A 20,405-nucleotide genomic window follows, 5' to 3' on the forward strand; every position below is an offset into this window, starting at 1 on the left:
CTACATTCCCCCCCCACCCCCCCACCCCCCGCCCGCGTGTTCTTTCCGAAGCCCGGCCCCGTTCTCAGCCCTGTTCTCTAGCCCTCCCCGGTCCTGGCCCACGGATCCTGGTGTTGCCAAGGCAGAATAACAGAGTGTAGGGGACTCCAGAGGTGGTAACAGTTCAGACCCAAGTTGAGGTACCTCCTCCCCCTCAAGGCAGAAGGACACACACAACCTGGCTGTTCTGGTTGGAGCCACACAGTTAACAATAGCCTCTGCCTTACTTGACTGAGTTCCAGTGGAGACACCTCTTGGGGTCAGGGCCTCCCCAAGTGTCTAGAGTTCCTGAGAACTCTCTCTGGCTGAGATGGTGGCATCCCCCATCCCATCAGGAACACCCCTACCTGAGCTCACTCCTCAGAGATCTCGGTCTCCTGGTGGACGACCACCTTGGTCACTGACATGTCTGGGTGCTGTTCCTTGGCCTCCTTGATGGCTTGTACAAGGACCTGTGAAAGACAGGCAGAGCTGGTCAAAGAGCAGCCCAGCTGGTGAAGAAAGCCTGGGGCATTTCTGAGATGATGGCAGTGCCAGGGCAGCACACAGCACAGCCCAAGTGGATCAGTACCTTGCCCTGTCCTATCCTGCAGAGGGAGGCTACTGGACTCAGAGCACAAAGGCAGGGAAGGGTAGAGGTTTTCTTCAGAGAGACAGGCAACCTCTGGAGTGAGAGGCTTCGTTCAGGTGGTGAACATAGAGCACAGGCCGGGTTCAATATGGGAACAGGGGCCAGGCCAGGAAGGTGAGGGAGCACACAGGTTTTAAAAAGGAAGAGGTGTCTTTGGCAAAAGTGGGAGGAGGCAGGAAGACAGACAGGCAGGCTGACCTATGGCATGCTAGGTCTGGCTAAGCCCATTTATTTACTTAATCTTCACAAGCGAGTGAGTCAGGGTTCTGCTGTGAGTCCCACTGTAAACAAGGATGCTGCAGGCCACACAGACGCTGGGAGGGCAACCGGGCTTGTGAGTCTGATTCTCTCCTTTGTCACACAGTCCCTTAGGTTCCAGGGTGCCAGCCTGAGCCACCGGGACACCACTGTCCTGGGAGCCTGTTAGAGCTGTTTGCCCTGTGGATCCTAAGGACAGTCTCCAGCCAGTCAAGGGGGGCATCTAGACTTCCACAAAACCTGCTGTCTCTGCTGTCCCTGCTCTTCCCTGACTCAGCTGTTACACTCTGGGCCCAGCTCAAGTCCTCTCTCTGGAGGCTCCACCTCCCTCTAAGAAAGCCTGGACTATGCTACCTTTCTTAACAGTCCATCCTAAAGTGTACCCCCCACCCTCCAGAGCACATCACACCTTCTCCCACCCAGAGCCTTCAGTTCCTAGAAGAAACAAGGGTCCCTGGAGCATTCTCGGAGTCATCTAGTATCACTACATCAACTCTGACCCATGATGATCTTCATTTTATAGGGTAAAGGCCCAGCTCAAAAGTTGCTAAGGGGTGTACACAACAGGTCAGGGCAGAGTTAGAGTTCAGGCTTGTGCTACTTCAAATACCTTCTACCAGTCGGGCAGTGGTGGCGCACGCCTTTAATCACAGCACTCAGGAGGCAGAGCCAAGCGGATCTCTGAGTTCAAGGCCAGCCTGGTACAGAGTGAGATCCAGGACAGGCACCAAAACTACCCAGAGAAACCCTGTCTCGGGAAACCAAACACCTTCCACCCCGCAGCTCTTGCTGTCAGATAACACGCAGCTGGTTTCAAACCACAGGCTGCAGGCTGGTAGTAGGAAGGACCCATTGAGCTCAGCACCCAGGCTACAGGCCCCCTCTTGGGCCTCGGGCCTGGCTTCTGGGACCCTGAGCACAGTACCCACAGCAGTGAGTCCCAGCCCTGCAGACCTGCCCCCTTCGCCGGCCCCCTCCACCCCTCCCCTTGGCAGCCTCACTAACAGCACCCAGCAGAGAATTGGGAACATTAATTCTGACCTTATTATTTGCTAATTGCTCGTAGCACACAATTAGCACCTAATTAACATAAAAACATAGAATTTTAGCACCCAGAAGGGCCCAGGAATTATCTAGATCAACCCACTCTCTTTTGGAGAGGAAAACATCAAATGTAAAGGGATCTGCCCAAGGTCACAAAGCAAGTTGGTGACAGCTCGGGGGCAGAGTGAGCCCCACATCTCCAGGTGCCGTACCCCCCTCCTGCTGTCTGCTACCATCCCACTCCGGGGCAGGGACGGCACCTCCTCTCTTGTTTCTGTGTCACTCCGGGAATAACATCTCAGGATCCATGGACGTGGAGCCCACATGCACCCGCCATCTCCTCCACACACACACTTACACACAGGGTCTCACTGTGGTGAACTTCCTGCCTCAGCCTCCTGAGTGCTGGGACTAGAGGTGTGGCCACCATGCCCATGCACCTCCTGTCTACCCCACTAACAGCCCCGCCCTGCAGGCTGCCATGTTTTGAGCCCCTTGTTTTTCTTCCAAAGAGCTGAAGCAGCTGTTGGAGGAGGCTGCCGTGCCCATCAGGACCACTGCTGCATTCCCACCTGATCGTGGTCAATATCTCCATCTCCTGTGATCACAATTCTCTTCTCAATCCGGGTCTCAGAAATGCCACCTTTTACAGTCTGTAACCAGAGGAAGAGGCGAAGTGAAAGCCTCAGCCACAGCAGGAAAGAAAAGCAAGACAGCCCAGAAGATTCTAAAAGCTCTCTTAAAAATGTTTTGTTTCTTGGTTTGTTATTGTGAGAATGTAGCCCAGGCTAAGCACCATGATGCTGGTACTACTCAGAACAGCTCCTCACCTTGGACCACTAGACTCTAGTACACTGAACAAACAAAAAGACAGTTCATTATTCCCTACAGAAACCCAGAAGGAAGAGTGGCGTCCCTTTTTGTTCTTCTATATTTTTACTTGATTATTTTCAGCTTCAAACTGGGACCTCCTATTTTAAAGCAGTTCACATTATTAATGTCAAAGGAATCTTAAATAATCTCAAGGGGACAAATAAGGAAAGCCAAGATTTAGACACACGAAAGAGTTGGCTCACTGTCAGCTCACTGTTATCTGTGTCTTATGATAAAGCCTGGCCAACATTTTTTCTTGCTTTTTTCTAAATTTCTTACCTATAACAAATTGCAGGTCAGGCGTGGTGGTACACACCTGTAATCCCAGCACCTCTGAGTCTGAGACAGCACTTGTGAGTTCCAGGTCAGCCTGGGCTACACAGTGAGTTTCAGGCTAGTTTGGGTGAGATCTTTGGTGAGATGTCTCAACAGAAGGAAGGAAGGAAGGAAGGAAGGAAGGAAGGAAGGAAGGAAGGAAGGAAGGAAGGAAGGAAGGAAGGAAGGAAGGAAGGAAGGAAGGAAGGACATTTCTTCTAGTGCTACAGTAAACATGGACTGCCTGATTTTCTGTGGATAATTTTGATTTTTGATATTTTGTCCCCATTGTTTCCTATAAAGCGGTCTGGTGATTTCAGCATTTCAGCTCTAAACTATGGTTCCCATGGCCTCAAGATGCAACAACAACAACAACAACAACAAAATGATCCATCAGGTCAGAGATCTGGTTTCTGACTCAGATAATATGGTTGTGCCATATTAGCAATCCCTGTCTTTAAACTGATCATGTGCCTGTGTGTGTATGCATGTTGAGGTGGCACCCACAGCCCGCGCAGGGTAGGGAGGTGCTCGCCCACTGAACTATACCCTATCCCAAGCTGACATGTAGACTTCACCCACAGCAAGACGGACAGATGTGGAATGAGAATGACTGTGTGTGGCTTCCCCAGGTGTATTCCAGGGAAGATCTCAGGTCTTTCCACCTGCACGGAGCCGAGAGCCTTTGCTTATGTTGGCCCTCTGTCTAGGGTGTAGTAGCTAGCTCAGCAGGCCACTGGAAGCTGATACCTTGGTAATCTGCGTCGTGGTTGTGCTGCTTGTGGTCTCAGATGTGATGGTCTGAGCTGTCAGCAAGACTCCAGGGTCTAAGTCCCCATTGCTGTCCTCAGTCTGCAAAAGCAAGCACAAGTCATCAGGCCCCTAGGAGGCCTTGGGATGAGACCCCCAGGCGCAACGTGGCTCTTCAGCTGTACATCCTGCTTCAAATGTCTACTTCCCTTACGGTGACCTCTCAGTTAATAAGCAGAACCAGTCTCGGGGAACAGGCTCCTTCTTAACAAGTTGGATGAATGGAGCTAGAGAGATGACTCCGGCTGCTCTTCCAGAGGACCTAGGTTTGATAGGGTTATCCTTCCTTAGCACCTACATGGTAGTTCACAACCCTCTGTAACTCCAATTCCAGGAGATCCAACACCTCTTCTGGCCCCCATGGGCACCCAGCACACGTGTGGTACACAGACACACATGGAGACAAAACACCCATACACATTAAAAATAAAAACTGAAGCTAGGTGTAGTGGCACACAACTTTAATTCCAGCACTCAGGAGGCAGAAGTAGGTGGATCACTGTGAGTTCGAGACTAGCCTGGTCTACAGAGTGAGTTTCAGAACAGCCAGTTAGATCGTGAGACTCTGTCTCAAAACAAACAAAAAGTTGAATGAAGACAGGTGTGGTGGCCCACGCCTTTGATCCCAGCACTTGGGAGGCAGAGGCAGGCGGATCATTGAGTCTGAGGCCAGCCTGGTCTATAATTTCACTAAGATGCTGAGGAATACACGTTCCTCACAGTAGTTCAGTAACTGGGGTGGGTCTGAAAGAGGCAGGAGCGTGGCACAGCTTCAAGACTAGAGTTGCACAGGGATGCCGTCCCAGTTTACAAAGGCCACTAAAGCATCCTGAGTAAAGCTGTGCCAGGACAGCGATGACAGCAATGACAGCACAGAACTAGTCACACGCTCCGGTGAGAAAACTTGGACTTGAAACCACCGAGGGGTCACTGTGTTCTCACCAGACATCATGCTCTTTACACTCAACCAAGGCAGGAGAGGCACTGGCTCCTGGAAGCTGAGGTGCGTAAGGTAAAAGGGCCAGCCAAAGAAACCCACCCTGGCCCAGAAACCAGAGCCAGAGAAAGAAATCCACCCTGCCCCCAAGGCCCAAGCCAGTGAAAGAAACACTGAAACCAGAACCAAAGAAACACACCCTGACTCTGAAACCAGTGCCAAAGAAAGACACTTTGGCCCTGGAATCAGAGCCAGTGAAAGAAATAGCCCTGGCCCTTAAGGATTCTGACACCTCCAAACTACTACATTGCGCACCAATATTCCAGCACTCAAACTATCCACATCACAGCATTCTGTAGTGATCATCAATTTTTTTTTCCGTCCTAAATACAATTAGAAGACTAAGTGTATGACCAAACATACACCAGGTGCAGGAGAGCTCCATCACAGAACGAAACTGGAAAAACTGTTTAAAGGACCAAAGACTCCCACACTAGCTACTGAGGGAACAGGTTCCCCCTCCAGGAACTGAGCAAATGGAGCAGAAAGTGGCCACTCACGAGAAAGCAGGACACATGCACAATAGGCTTCAGCGGTATTTCTGACAACAAACTATTACTGTAAGGGCTCCTCCTGCTGGGAGGGACTTAAATTACTTTAAATGCCAGGCTACGCCACTAATCTACATAGGAATCAAACAAGGACTAAGGCTGCTTATTATGATTAGCCAAGAAATGGCATTAGCGGGCTGGAGAGATGGCTCAGAGGTTAAGAGCACTGACTGCTCTTCCAGAGGTCCTGAGTTCAATTCCCAGCAACCGCATGGTGGCTCACAACCATCTGTAATGAGATCTGGTGCCCTCTTCTGGCCTGCAGCCATACATGCTGTATACATAATAAAAAAATAAATAAAATAAAATCTTAAAAAAAAAAAAAAAAGAAATGGCATTAGCAAGAAACTAAAGAGATGTGGACAGGGGCCAGTGACAAATGTTATCAGCAGGTATGTTGGGCAGTTAGAGCCACACAGGCCTCTGTGACCAAGATAGAAGAAAATTGGATGAAGATGGAGTTTACCTAAGGCGAGTGCTTTCCAGCAGCCTGGAAACACTGGGCACCGGCGCTAGGGGGCTCAGAGACCTGGACTATTTTCATAAAGGTACTCCACCAAACATGCAGTAGATCACTCCTCCTCCTCTATATAAGTCACCAGAATAAACAGGTTCTGTCAATTCTCCTGCCTCAGCTCCTGAGTAATGGAGCCTGCAGGTATGGAACACCGTGACGGGCTTTATTTCATTTATAAGCAGGACCACATTTAATCCAGACAAACAAACTCCGAGGTACTGGGGGAGGGGAGGAGGATTAGGAAGGAGCAGAATCCCTGAAGGAGGCTGGGTTCCTCTGCACCCGAGGGAACATGCCCATGAGACCAGAGTCCCGAGCATACTCCCTCACACCAGCGCAGTGTTCGCTAGCTTACTAATATCTTCTTCTGCTGAGGCCATCTATCCACGGAAGATTCAGACCCGACATATACTTTTTGACTCCTACTATGTGTCAAGCACACCGTGCAAATGCTACCTCACAACGTCTCTCAATACCTGAGGTAGAGACTGTTATATTATCTGTGCAGTTAGGAAAATTGGACTCCAGGGGGGTTAATTTGTCCAAGGTTCTGTAGCTGATAAGTGTTCAAATGGCACAGAAGGGGAAAGAAACTTCTGTTTGAAGACTAGAATTTGGGATTTGGCACAGTCAGTACCCAGCGGTGGAATCTCAATTCACTTCCCAGGTTCCAAGTCGTTTAGGCTGGCTTCAAGCTATCCAGGTAGCCATGGCTGGGAATTGAACCTGGGTCCTCTGGAACTAGAGAGATGGCCTCTTAACCACCGAGCCATCTCTCCAGCCCGGATTGTGGTAAAATTTCAATGTATATGCTTAAAGTTTTAAAACCTGAGCATGAAGTTTCAATGATGGGCAGTCAGCCCCCTCCCATCCCCATGGCGGGGACAATGTAAGGACTCGTTCCTCTGAATATGCAAGCTGTTCCCTTTCACAGCCGCAGGCTAATGGTGTGTACAGTCATGAAGCAATTTTTCCTTCCTTCCTCTCGGTCCTCTCCCCTGCCCAGGCCCACTTGACAGCCCTTTTCTGTCTCTCTTGACTGACAGGCTTTCCTCTTCTCATTTCTGAAGGCTACCCTTACTTCTGTTCTTAGAATCATCTCTCCAGATCTGCCCTGGTCATGTCTTCAGGCCTGTCCCTACTTTAACACCGTCAACACGCAGCTTTAGGAATCCTCTTTAAAAGGCCATTGCTTTAGTGATGCTACTTTATCATCTACCACTGAAAACCTCAAAGCAACTTGTCCCTCACCAAATGAAAGTCCACAGAGTGGGGGAGCACACAGACACTGACCATCTGTAGAGGTGCGGGCACCGGGCAGACACCATCGCACCTAAACTTCCTCCAAATCTTGCAGTAGCCGGTCATCCTGTCCCCAGGGAAGAGCCAGGGAACGGACAGACAGGGACTTGTCTGAGGTTATCAATACCCCTTTGGGGGCATACAGTGTGGTGTCTGACTGCAAGGCACACACTTGACTCTCCAAGCTCCCTAAGGGTGAACCATCCTCCAGCTCATGGTGACGGGAAGACCGACCGAGAAGATCTTCAGTGTCCAGCCAGAGCTACACAGCTGCCCCTTTGCACTGTGCTCTACCACTGAGCCATACCCCAGCTCCTTGAATTACCTATTTACCCCATCTGAGTTTCTGTATAGAACTTGCTAGTGTCTGATGTTTGTGTGGGTTTTCCCCTCCGTTTTCATTTTTTGGCTGTTGTTAATTTTTCTAGTCAGGGTCTTTCAGGGTAGGCTGGAGGTAAGGAGCTCAAATTCCCAATCACCCTGCCTCCAACTCAAGTGTGGGGATTCCACCTGTGGGCCACTGTGTCTGGCTGTTGCTGTGCTTATTGTCAACCCTTCTCTCCTTACTAGAATGTTCCCTATAGAGGGTGGGGACTGTCTACCCTTACATCACTTTGACCTAATATATAAAAGCTCAATAAACATGTTGTAGAAGTGAATTAAGAGCTCATCCTATAGAGGATTAACTTTTTGCCTTCGTGACTAATTAAAGAGAGAGAAAAAAAATTTGACAGAACGCCGCTCTAGCACAATCAAATTACCCAAAACAATGAAGTTTCACTGTAATTAGGAAGTCAAAGATTTAAAAAATTTTGAACCTTCTCCATAATACCAGGACATAGATACTAACATCGTGGGCCGGGCTGGTCAAGGCTTAATGACTTGTCCAAGACAGGAAACAGGAGCAGAACCGGTGCTCAGGTTTATCTGACTCAAGACACATGTTCTTCATCACACTAGAGTAACTTTCCCAAATGACTGGGGTGGAGGACATACAGAGTCAGACCTACGGCGGCGATTTCATTTGCTCTTGGTGTGGGGGTGAACTGGGGTTGCACACATGCCAAGCAGAATGTTCTTCCACCAAGTTAAAACCCGCAGCCCTGACATCGTGCATTTATTTCCTTTTTAAGATAAATTATTTTGAGAAAGGGTCTCATGTAGCCCAGGCTGGCCTCACACAATATAACTTCAAATGATCCTTCTGTTCCCACATGTAAAGTGCTGGCATCACAGGTGTGCACCAGCCATGCCCAGTTTTAACTGTCTAACTTTTAGATGTGTGTATGCACACACGTAGGTGCAGTTGCACACATGTAGACGTCAGAGGACACCCACAGGTCTCAGTCCTCAGGTGCTTTTCATCTGTCATTTGAAACAGGGTCAGACTAGTGGGCGGCAGGCTTCCACCTGAAGAATCTGGGGTCTAAAGTCAGGTCCTCCTGCTCCTGAGGCTGTGCTTTACCAACTGAACCATCTTCCCAGCCCAAAGCAGACCCAGGTGTCTGTGGTCCAGGGATTGAACCCAGTTGTCTGTGGTCCAGGGATTGAACCCAGTTCTTCATGCATGGTGAGTACACCTATCAGCTGAGCTGCCCAGAGTCCCAGCCTTCAGTCCTGCTCAGTGGGACGTCCTTAAGTCAGTGATCTTCAAAGACCTATCCCAGAAAGCCTGACGTCACGCACAGTAAATGATCATAACCCAGAAGGAAGAAACCATTTGCTGTCTTTTGCCCAGTCTTTGTTCTGAGCATCAGCATCTTACCTGGGCAGCCTCATAGGTGATGGTCTTGGTCTCAGTGTGGACAATAGGAACATCTTTGGTTGGGATTTCACTTTTCACAGCATTGGCAGTATCTGAGATGGTGACAGTCTGAGTCTTTACCAGAGGAGGCTGTGGGCAGCAAGGAAACAGAGTTGGCCAAACCTTCCCACAGGCCTTGGGGAGCTGAACCTCTGACATTGATCTGATCAAAGCGTTAGCTTGAGTCAAGCAAAGGTTGGAGTCACTCTCCAAAGACATGATTCCCAAGAAGCCCTGACAAGGTGTCACATCTTGAGAAGGGTATTAAAAAGCAGCATTACTATAATTACTTTCATAAGCTTAATGGAAAATTGTAACACCAGACAGTTTATGTCCGGTGATATAAAACACTTTAGACCGACCTTCAGAATTTGAATGAACAATATTTGCCAAATAGAAATCCCTTTCATTTGTCCTTGTGACGGTACATTATAATTAAGAAAACCAGGCACATTTCCCTACTAAGTACAAATGTATATGGAGCAGCAGACGCCCTGGAACACATTTCTTGGAATTCATTAACTTCTTTCAAATCAATGTCAGACATTCACTTTGGATTTACTGAGAAGAAATAGTATTTGGAAAACCAGAAAGAAAACAAAAATCAGTTCTCCCACCACCTGGTGATTAATTTCAGAATTCCAAAAGAATGAACATTAGTGGAATGGCACAGGCCTTCTTGCTTATCTGCTCACCTTTCCCGGGATCCCAATCACCCTAGAACTACCATTTGATTGTGATAGGGTTAAGTGGCCATTCACCTTAGTAGAGTTAGTGCCCATGATCACGGCATCCCAGGGGCGGGGGCAGTGGAAGTGGTGGGCTGCACTGTATAGCAGTCTACATTTTCATTTAAAAATCAAATGTTAGTGAGGAGCACTGGATCATTTCTGAGCATGGTCTCAGAACCCTGAAGGCTCCTCCCCGCAGGAGTCTCTGTAATTCATCTCTTGCCAGAGCTCATCCTTGAGAAAGGAAAGAAGAACATTCTTACACCAGCTCCACGAAAGCAAATAGCTGGAGTTTACTCCTCAGGGTTTTGTTAAGTCGTCAGAAGAGAAAACATGTCTAGTCCGAGTGAGTTCCTCTGTACGGCAGACACTGGAGACTGCAGAGGCCATATCCTCTACCACCACCACTGCCACCTCCTCCACAGACCAGGTCCGGCCCTCTCCCAAAGAGTGTCCTTAGACCTGCACCGTCAACTCAGGCACTACCTGGAAACTTCGAATGAGGGTGGGGAACTGGTTACCCACACGAGAGTCAAGAAAGGATCCGCTCTGGGTCTCAAGGGTCTCAGCTGAGGCAACAGGCTCTTCACTACTGTCTGCCCTTTCTCCACCATGTTGTAGCTGGCAGGAAGCTGGAGTCACTGAGAAACTTGAGGCACTGGCCTGTTCCTCCACTCCTAAACACTCCCCACTTGGGCCTGCCGGCATCTCCTTAGCATCAAGATAGCCAGCTGCCCCCTGCTCCTTCTCTTCCGCCTCCTTGCTGTTTATGGAGAGGGAGCCAGAACCAAGGCTCTGTGGAGATGCCGGTGGGGAGGTCATCAGGCTCTGACTAGGAACTACGGACTGCTTGGGGCACTCCCATTCAGAGGCAGGGTAGGTGGATGGCCCTTTTGTCACGAGAGCCACCTCCTCTGTGCGAATGCCATTTACACTCTACAAATAAATGAACACACACAAAAGCGAGATTATGAGTAAGTGGGGGAAATAAGAGTGAAACTCTGAGAATCAGCAATGACTTTTAAGAAGTCTCAAACATATTCATGCTATTATTACCAAGACTCTTAACTCCAAAGATGGTCCAAAGTACCGCTATTCACATATGTATCGGGAGCTTAAGCAGTTTCAACTTTGGTCCTATTTCTGGACCACTGTTAATAAGAAAACAACTTCAATGCGCCTCACAGTGTTCTGCACTTCATATGCCAACAGCCCTCAAATACAGCATGTGCTTTCATACCTGAAGGAGTTACTCTGTCACTCCTACTCACTGCCTCAATTATGCAAAAGACAATGTAACTTGGGAGTTAATCAAAACATGTTCTTGATGAGTTCTCATATCTCCAAACTGTATATATCATATTGGCCCCTAAGAGGAAGCTAAAATTCAGGCTCTTGTCAGCAGGGAGACAGGAGTTGAGTCCATAGATGGCTTCAGTCCCAATCCTGATGTCAGGCCTAATGCCAAGAAGGGGAACGACCGGCCGCTGACATGCTTCTTCACAAATGAATGGCACAACACTCCAGCCACAGAGTGAGAAAAGTCCAGGAGACAGAGTTCCCTCCTGGCTACATGTTTCTCCTCATGGGGACATGAGATGGATATGTACACATGTATATGTGCATACACATGTACATATTCAGCTTTTGCTACATCAGTTTTTAAAATTGTAGCTCTGAAGCAGTCCATCATAAAAAGTTGGGCACTGACATATACAAACTAATCTGAACTGAAAATTCACCATACATTCATTTCACTTGCGAGCTTGACTTTCTAGTAATCTTCAGTGTCACTGACTCTGGTTGCTATGAAGAGATGCTCTTTGCCAGGCTTCAAATCTCAGAAAGACCATTTTGCCACTTCACATGCTATGTAGGAACTTAGCAACAGAAAGGGGATCTTTTAAGAAGGTGTTCCAGGGGCGACTGTGGCTTATAATAAATTTTGGTTTTACTCAATTATTGAAAAAAAAAATAGCCAAATGAATGGAAACACATGAACTATGAACCAAAGGCTGAGGGGCCCCCAGCTGGATCAGGCCCTCTGAATAGGTGAGACAGTTGATTGGCTTGATCAGTTTGGGAGGTAACTAGGCAGTGGGACCAAGTCCTGTGCTCATTGCATGAGTTGGCTGTTTGAAACCTGGAGCTTATGCAGGGACACTGCTCAGTCTGGGAGGAAGGGACTGGACCTGCCTGGACTGAGTCTACCAGGTTGATCGCAGTCCTCGGGGGGAGGCTTTGCCCTGGAGGAGGTGAGAATGGGGGTGGGCTAGGGGTAAGGGGAGGTGGTGGGAGGGGGGAGAATAGGGGAACCCGTGGCTGATATGTAGAACTGAATGGTATTATAAAATAAACTTAAAAAAAAAAAAAAAGGTGTTCCAGGGGAAAATACACAGCTTGGACCAGCTGACATATTTCAGTGTCAATCAATCAATCAATCATCTATCTACCTCCCTGTCTACCATCTGTCTATCTAATTATATTTAAAAATCACTGTGCTCTTCTCCTGTAAACCAGCCCATGTTGTGATGAATATAAACTAATGCCCTCTTAAGGCCCTGAACTCTGGATCCACTTCATTCCTGAGCGATCTTCAAACAGGCAACTGACGAGAGAGCATCTGGAACAGGTACACGCTGAATCAGATGAGGACATCTTTCATTAGCTGATTATAAGTATTATATAGGACATGCAAGAGAACTGAAAGTCTGGAGAATTTAGCTGTCTGTAGATCAGACACCAACTATTCTGGCTAATAGCATATAAATTTCCTCATATTTAAAATGAGACTAACATTTAGCTTGGCTTGTAGAGGTCTTAAGATCAAATACAATAACACCTATGAAAACACTTTGCAATTCTAAGGCACCAACCCACTTCACGTAAGTCAACCAATCAGCAGGGCAGCTACAATGTGCTAGGCCTAGAGAACACAGAACAAATCTGCCATTGCTATGAGCACACTGGACTACTTTCTCACATCCTTATCTCACAAGGTTTTGGGTTTTTTTCCCCCCTCCCTAAAGAGTTGACCAAAAGTAGCTGACAAATGGGCTTTCTCAAGTTGTTCACCCACCCCAGCTCTGGGAAGGACCAAGCCCATTCACATGCAGACGGTAGCAAGCTTCTCTGGACAATTTCCCTACAACTGGAAGGCTGGCTGACTATGACAGCTGAACAAGGGTCAGCTTTGTTGTTCTGTTTGTAAACGGCATCACTGGGTACAGGGGCTGCCCTGAATTAGTGGTTAATCCTCGAGTGCTGGGATTACAGGCATGCAAAACCATGCTTGGCAAGCCAGTTTTGTGTCAGTCTGCAGAAATGATAAGTGACGGTCCAGTCCGCCATCAAGAAGTTGTTTGTTAATTAAACGCTGCTTAGGCTAGCACCTCGTTCTGACGCTTTGTTTTGTATGCCCCGGGCAGCGGTGATGGCTTTCTTTCCACTCTGCAGTCCTGGGAACTAAACTCAGGTCATTAGGCTTGGCAGCAAGTGCTTTTGGCTGCGGAACCATCTCTAGGCTGGCCCCTTGACTCTAAGTTGTGTACTGCTGAGTAAAATTAAACAGATTGATTTTCCCCTAAAGCAAATATGGAAGAGATCAAAGGTTCAAGCTGTAGAGAAAGTAATGTCAACAATAAACACTCAGAGTACCTCACATACATCAGCTGTCGTAAATAGAAGACCAGCAACAGTTGGGTTGGCCCACCATGCACTGCACCCTAAGGCCAAGTCAACTGTCTGATCTCAGGGGCAATACAGAAAACCACTTACCTGACATCCTCCTGGGCATGAGGAATGTACGATGCCCCAAATTAAACTTCCTCTGTCACTGCCTGGCCCTCTAACCAGCTGCTTCCTTCATATCAGTTTCTATGCTGATTAGGACTAGCACTGTCTAGACCAGGCCACAGCCCGGAGTCAGCTCCCATGCCTTCTCTACGCTCATTACCGTTCTTTAACACTACATTTATTTTACTTAGTATGTATTTATGTGTTTGCGTACAAGTGTATGGATGTGCACATGCATATCCTACACGTGGAAGTCAGAGGATAACTTGTGGGAGCCAATTCTTTCCTTCCACCATGTGGGTCCCAGGATGGATCTCTGGTGGTCAGGCTTGGCAGGAAGCTCCTTTATTCCCAGAACCACCTCACTAGCCCAAGCCATTTTCATTCGGTAACATTTATTCTACCTAATTGTCTCTGTTTTCACATTTACACATAGCTTCACTCGAGCTCCACCTGGTTTTTAAGAGTCATAGAAAGGTCTTTCACTGGGATGGAGCTTCTTGATTAGGCTAGGCTGGCTGGTCAGCGAGCCCAGGGACCCCCCTGCCTCCACCACTCTAGTGCCAGGATTTTAAGCACAGGCCACCACACCTAGCATTTTTACTTGGTTTCCTACTCTTTTTTTTTTTGGGGGGGGGGTATTTGGAGACAGGGTTTCTTCGTGTAGTTTTGGTTCCTTTCCTGGATCTCACTCTGTAGACCAGGCTGGCCTTGAACTCACAGAGATCCACCTGCCTCTGCCTCCCGAGTGCTGGGATTAAAGGTGTGTGCCACCAACGCCTAGTGGTTTCTCACTCTTGCATGGCAGTACTTTACCAACTAGACCACCTCCCTAGTCCCTCATTTAATTCTTTACTATCTCACTTTGAGGTAATCATTATCCTTGTATTATAAATGAAGGAATGAAGAGCTTAAGCAAGTTAGAGCTAGGGTTTATTTAGAGTTAGCTCTGCTGTGGTTCTGAGGCCCCTCTTCTTCTCACAGCACCAAGTGACTTGCTGAGTAGGACCAGTGCATATGTCTGACTACGCTCAAAAGAATGACCATCACAACAGCCCAAGGAACCCATCGAAGGATCTATTTTAGTGGCTGACATTATATTTTTAAACATAAGACATTTGAAAAGATAGAAGATAAGACTGGCCAGGGGACACAAAGTCTCATGACAAGAGAAACCCATAATCTGGCATCTAATGTCAGTGAAGAATTGTAACTGACAGTGCTGTTGCCTTTGGCCATGACCATCATCAGCACAAGCTACTATATTATATAACACTGCACAACTGCATGAAACCAAATTAGCCTAGAAACTATGAAGTGATCTTGCCAGAAATATGATCTGACATATGGCTGTGTCTGAACCATCCACAGTGAAAGGCAAAATTGAGGCTTTATGTGACTCTGAGGTGTTTGTTGGTCTAGCTATTGCTTATCTGGACTACTGGGAGACTTGTAGGAAGACGCAGGCTACAATAATAGACCGGATACCTGTACAAGGCACTGTGGCAAAATCCAGCTGGCTTCAAGCACATGATAAGGGCTAGGTGCACACCTCTAATCCCAGCACTTGGTACAGACAGGCAAGTCTCAGTGAGTCAAGGCCAGCCTGGTCTACAGAGTGAATTCCAGGCCATCCAGGATTACATAATGAGACCTCATTTCAAGAAAAAAATTATCTATCTATCTATCTATCTATCTATCTATCTATCTATCTATCTATGTCTATATATGAAAAGGAAGTCTACTAGACAATACTTAGTTTAAATGGAACATCATTTGAAGGTTCAATCTCATTTAAAAAGCTAATAGCTCCTGAAGCAGACACAGGAGATCAGGCATTTAAGGTCATACATATTTGAGTTTGAGGTCCTGGGATACATGCGATCCTATCTCAAAAATGCAACACCCCATATCCCCTAAAAAAGTCATGGTGCATGCTAAATATGAGAATTTAATATAGTTTGTAGAAAAAACAGGTTTTTTCCCCCTAAAGGCTTTCTACTTGTTAGGACCGTATCAAATTTTCAAATACTGCGTGTGTGTGCACGCGCGCACATGCGCATACATACACACTTATGGTGATGGGTATCAAACCTGGGTCTTTGTACATGATAGGCAAATGTTCTACCACTGAGCTACATCCCCAGCCCTTATTCTTAGTACGTTTTAGAGAACATTACCAGTTAGTATCTTGAAAAATCTCTAATAGAAGAATGGAAATAGGCACACTATGCTTATATTTAAAAAATATTCCTGAACAAACACTGGACAGGCTATTTTAAGTGTGTGTGTACAGTATGTGTGTGCACATGCCTGTGTGAGTGCACATGCATACCATGGCATGCATTCCGCAGGATGTGTGTGTGTGTGTGTGTGTGTGTGTGTGTGTGTATGTGTGTGTGTGTGTCAGAGGAAGACCTCAGGTGCTGTTTGAGAGAGGGTCTTTTTGACCTGCCGTATGCCAGACTTCTGCAGAGTCTCCCATCTCCTCCCATCTTGCAGGAGCACCGGGGCTGCCGATGCTCCCACCATGCCCAGCTATCTATGTGGGTAAATTACTCGAGGATTCAAGCCCAGGTCCTCACACTTATAGGAGGGCCTTTACCCACTAAGCTACCTCCCCGGCTCAAAGGGCTATTTTAAAAGATTACTTCTTACATAAGTATCCAATATTAAGAAGGATAATACTGATTAGTCACAAAATCTACTGCCACTTTAAAGTATAATTTTGCTGCTTCTAAAGCCTCAAAGCATATCTTTCTATATTGCAATTACCCAAACATTTGCTTTCTGAAGTTAATATCCCCCAAGAGTGCCTTGGATTTAGCACCTTGTAACCAAGCCCACCCATGGCTATTAAAAAAACAACCAAAGGCTTTCATTTTTGTTTCACAGTATGTAAAAAAAAAAAAAAAAGACTTAAGGCTGGCTTTTAAGTACCCACTTTTGTTAGTTTTGTTTTTCAAGGGAGAGTTTCTCTGTGTAGCCTTGGCTGTTCTGGAAATCTCTCTGTAGACCAGGCTGGCCTCGATCTCACAGAGACCCACCTGGCTCTGCCTCCCAAGTGCTGGGATTAAAAGGCTTGCGTCACCACTGCTCAGCCTGAAGTACCTACTTAATGGTACAATTGGCTCTGTAATATTGTCTGCCATGACTTGTGGCTTGTTGAAACACAAATATCTCAAGGAAAGTTGTTGACACACTAAACTCATCAAACAGTGTTTCTCTATGTTAAGAAGAAAGGGATTTGTTAGGCTTTTTAAAAAAGTTGTATGCTAATTTAAAATTTTGTGTGTATATGTGCATGTGCAGGTACAGTGAACTGTGTGTGCACACGGAGTCCAAAGGCTGACTTTAAGTGTCTCACTCAATTGCTCTCCTTCTCCATCTTATCTTTTGAGGCAGGGTCTCTCATGGAACTTAGAGCTGGCTGTGGTAGCCTCTTCCTTTTTCTGCCTATCCCAAAGCACCAGGGCTACAAGTGTACACTGACATGTACAGCTTGTTCTGTGGGCACTGGGAATCCAAACTCAAGTCCCATGCTTGCACAGCAAGCATCATCTACTGAGCCATCTCCCAGTCCTAAAAAGACAAGTTTTGATAAGAAAGGGGAGTGACAGGTGACAGAAGGATTGGGGGTAGAAGGTTCACACAGACAAAATCCCCCCAAGAGCACATTACCCTTGATTTGCAAACCCAATAGAAATGCACTGCACTGCAAAGGCCACAGAAGCAGCAGGATCGAGGTTATCTTGCTAAGCACAGTAGGAAGACACTCAGCAGAAGAGGTCAGCTCCTGGTCCTTAACTAAAGTAAACAATAAATATCACAGTCACATATATCATCAACAATGTAATATTCCCAGATGGTTTGCAACATGCAAGCTAAAAAATGTAGACTCCAATCCTGATAACATCAGTTAACTGCGAGTGCTCTTTCTACATTCTTCTCTTTCAACAAAAACATAGCAAAGTTTCATGTCTCAGGGAAGAATGGCTTTAACTGCCTCAGGAAAAGGCTTAAAAAAAACACAACAAATGTCACTATATATTAATATGATAAATATTTATAATCTCTTTCCTATTTTGAGAAACTATAAATATCAGTGTTTGTCTTGATTGTATAATAACCAGTAGGAACATCAACCTGGCCATTAACAAAACAACAACATTCACTTTCAAAATCACTTTTAAATGGGCACTTGCAATAAAAGATAAATCAGATGTGGCAACGGCCTCTTTGGTAAAAGCCATGTGTAAACAGCACATAAAGATGACAAGGCAAGCAGCAGTAGCCCATTCTTCAGCCAAAAAAGGAAACAAATGAAGAAAGAACAAAAATTACAGAAAAGAAAAACATCCCTGGTCCCCACTCCCAAAAGCTTGTAAACAACAGCTTCCAGCACATTAAAACTCAGGCCACTGCAGCTTTCAAAGGGGCATCAGGACCACGAACCCTGCAGACGGGGATAAACTAACAACAGCCACATGTGCCTGGAGGAGGTGACTTCAAGTCCTTCCCTCTTTACCACCATGCACTGCTCCTCAGTACCAGTTCTCTCTTGGTTTAAAGTCTGCATGCTGGAAACAACCCTAGAGCTCACGAGTCCCCATGAGTCTCAGTCGTGTTCAAGGGCCACTGTTGTCTCTGGCCTATAAGGCTTCTATCCGAGTAAAAGAGCTAATTTGGGCAAACGTTTCACCATACTGTTATTTTACTAGACTTGATAAAACTGGTTTCAGGATAAGGAAACACAACACAGCCTTTCTTTTCCAACGAAGGCAGTGAAACTTGCCAATAACAATAATCCTTCAGTTTTGGCTTCAAACAGTTTTGACCTCGAACATGCTAGGCATGGCTCTGAGCTAGCCTCTGCCTCCCCAAACATAGTCTTTATGATTTTCCAAATGGTACTGTTATTAGGTTATCCCCGGATAGGTGACTGTAAACACAAACAGCTTCAAAACCCATGCCTGATGCAAAATTTTAACTATTAGCTAATAGAAAATTTTGCCTTTGCACTGCACTCACCGCGCAGACTCCACAGATCACACGGGAACCTCACGTGAGCAGATCTGCACAAGTCGGGGGGCTTAAGCAAACGTTAAAGGTTATGCGGAACTTGGCTGAGAAAACAGAAACCTTGGGTGGTCAGTTTTACCTCATTACACTGTGAAGGGTCAGGACAGACCAATGGAGGAGGAAAGGAGCCAGAAACCAGCATAGAAGTTCCAGTTGTTTACAATGGAACAGCATTAAATTTGTTAGCAAGACTTCACAGAAACCTCATTTCCAAAACCTATTATAGTCTCTCTCTCTTTTCTTTTAAGAGACAGGGCTCACATGGGCCTTGACCTCATTGTGTGGACAAAGCTGACCTGAGAATGCTAAGCCTGCCGCCTCTGCCTCCCGAGTGCTGGGATTACAGGTGTGTGCCACCATTCCTGGCTTGATTAAAGTCTTCATAAACACTTAAAAAAATTATATCCCAACTTGATGCCTAGAAAACAGCATCTTGATTCCATGGAACTAAATGCAATACAAAATTGTTTTTAGGTACTAGCTAGCTGTGGGTCCTCTCCACGAAGGAAAGCCCTACAGTAATGAGATGGCTTTCTGTGCTAACATTTCAACCAATTCTGAAAAGGGACACAGCTTAGAGAAACACAGCAGCACCTCTTCTGTTCTTTAGACGGAACCACAGGTTATGTATCTCGAGCTGGTAAACAGACTACTTCACAGTGTGGACTGTTGGCTGTTTTAAGTCCTCAACAGAAAAACACAATACAAAACCCAGAGCTGTGACACTGAGAGAGGGTTTACCCAAGGTGAGATGAGAAGTCACAGAGCCTCTTCACTCCGCATTAGAGAAGAACAAGCTCTTTGCACACCCACATATCCACACCCACCCCACTCTTCAATCTTTAGTCTGATCAGAGCGGCAATACTGGATGGTTAATAACTACTAATTTATTCAGTGCTCTTAAAAAAAGGCACAGAAGGCAAATCAGCATAATAAAATGTGACAACTGCACCTTACTGTGACGGGTTAAATTGGTTAGAAAAATTACTTTTAAAACTTGACACAAATAAGTCAAATGAACACAAAGTGATTTAGAACAATATTTTGAGAATTGAACACGTGCAAATAGATGCCTCTGCATCAGGGCTAAGCAAAAGGCCATTACTGGGCGCCGACAGTATCGTCTAGGTAGGCGTCTCGAGGTAACCAGCCGAAGCACACGTTCCCCTTCCCTCCCATCTCTTGTGGGTCTGACTGTGTCCAATATCACCAGCTCTAACTTCTATAACAATTACTAGCAACCAGAAGATGACTTGCAGTGAGAGCTATTCATAAATCTACACAGTAACTAAGCAATTAATATGAGAAAAGCATCAAAGAAAACGTCCCCAAAGAGAAATTCTGTGGTAGCTTTCTTTAGGCTTAGCACCATGCTGAACTGCTAATGGATAAACAATTCATTTAAGTAAGTATGAGAGCCAAAGGATCCTGGACAAGAGAACTGAAAGGAAATTGGGCTTGGGGTTTATTAAGAACGCCCAACAAACAGGTACATAGGCCAAAATACAGGGAGCAAAGACACTTTCTAAAGGACATTATTTTCTGCTAACTTACCAACAAACCACTGTCCCCAGTAGACTCCGAATCAGGGGCTTCTCATCAAAAGGTCTTTTATTCTGACAGTAATAATCAGAAAAGGAAATGTATCCCTTCAA

The 20,405-nt window shown here is 46.3% G+C and overlaps 1 protein-coding gene across 36 annotated transcripts in view; it reads right to left on the minus strand.

The window, feature by feature from the left end:
* The window catches only part of Epb41 (erythrocyte membrane protein band 4.1), a 163,101-nt gene that overhangs the window by 2,654 nt on the left and 140,042 nt on the right, over window positions 1–20,405 (minus strand). For 16 of the 36 annotated variants that reach the window (XM_076565264.1, XM_076565267.1, XM_076565269.1 and 13 more), the window contains 5 exons: window positions 10,359–10,808; window positions 9,103–9,231; window positions 3,911–4,012; window positions 2,545–2,625; window positions 387–491 (listed from right to left, as the gene is read on the minus strand). In XM_076565264.1, the coding sequence (XP_076421379.1) occupies window positions 393–491; window positions 2,545–2,625; window positions 3,911–4,012; window positions 9,103–9,231; window positions 10,359–10,808 (861 nt within the window). In that variant the 3' untranslated portion in view covers window positions 387–392. The remainder of the gene's footprint in view (window positions 1–386; window positions 492–2,544; window positions 2,626–3,910; window positions 4,013–9,102; window positions 9,232–10,358; window positions 10,809–20,405) is intronic. The other 20 variants (XM_076565290.1, XM_076565292.1, XM_076565291.1 and 17 more) reach the window with 2 other exon arrangements.

This window comes from Peromyscus maniculatus, chromosome 2 (genome assembly GCF_049852395.1).
Source record: "Peromyscus maniculatus bairdii isolate BWxNUB_F1_BW_parent chromosome 2, HU_Pman_BW_mat_3.1, whole genome shotgun sequence".
NCBI classification, from domain to species: Eukaryota; Metazoa; Chordata; class Mammalia; order Rodentia; family Cricetidae; genus Peromyscus; species Peromyscus maniculatus.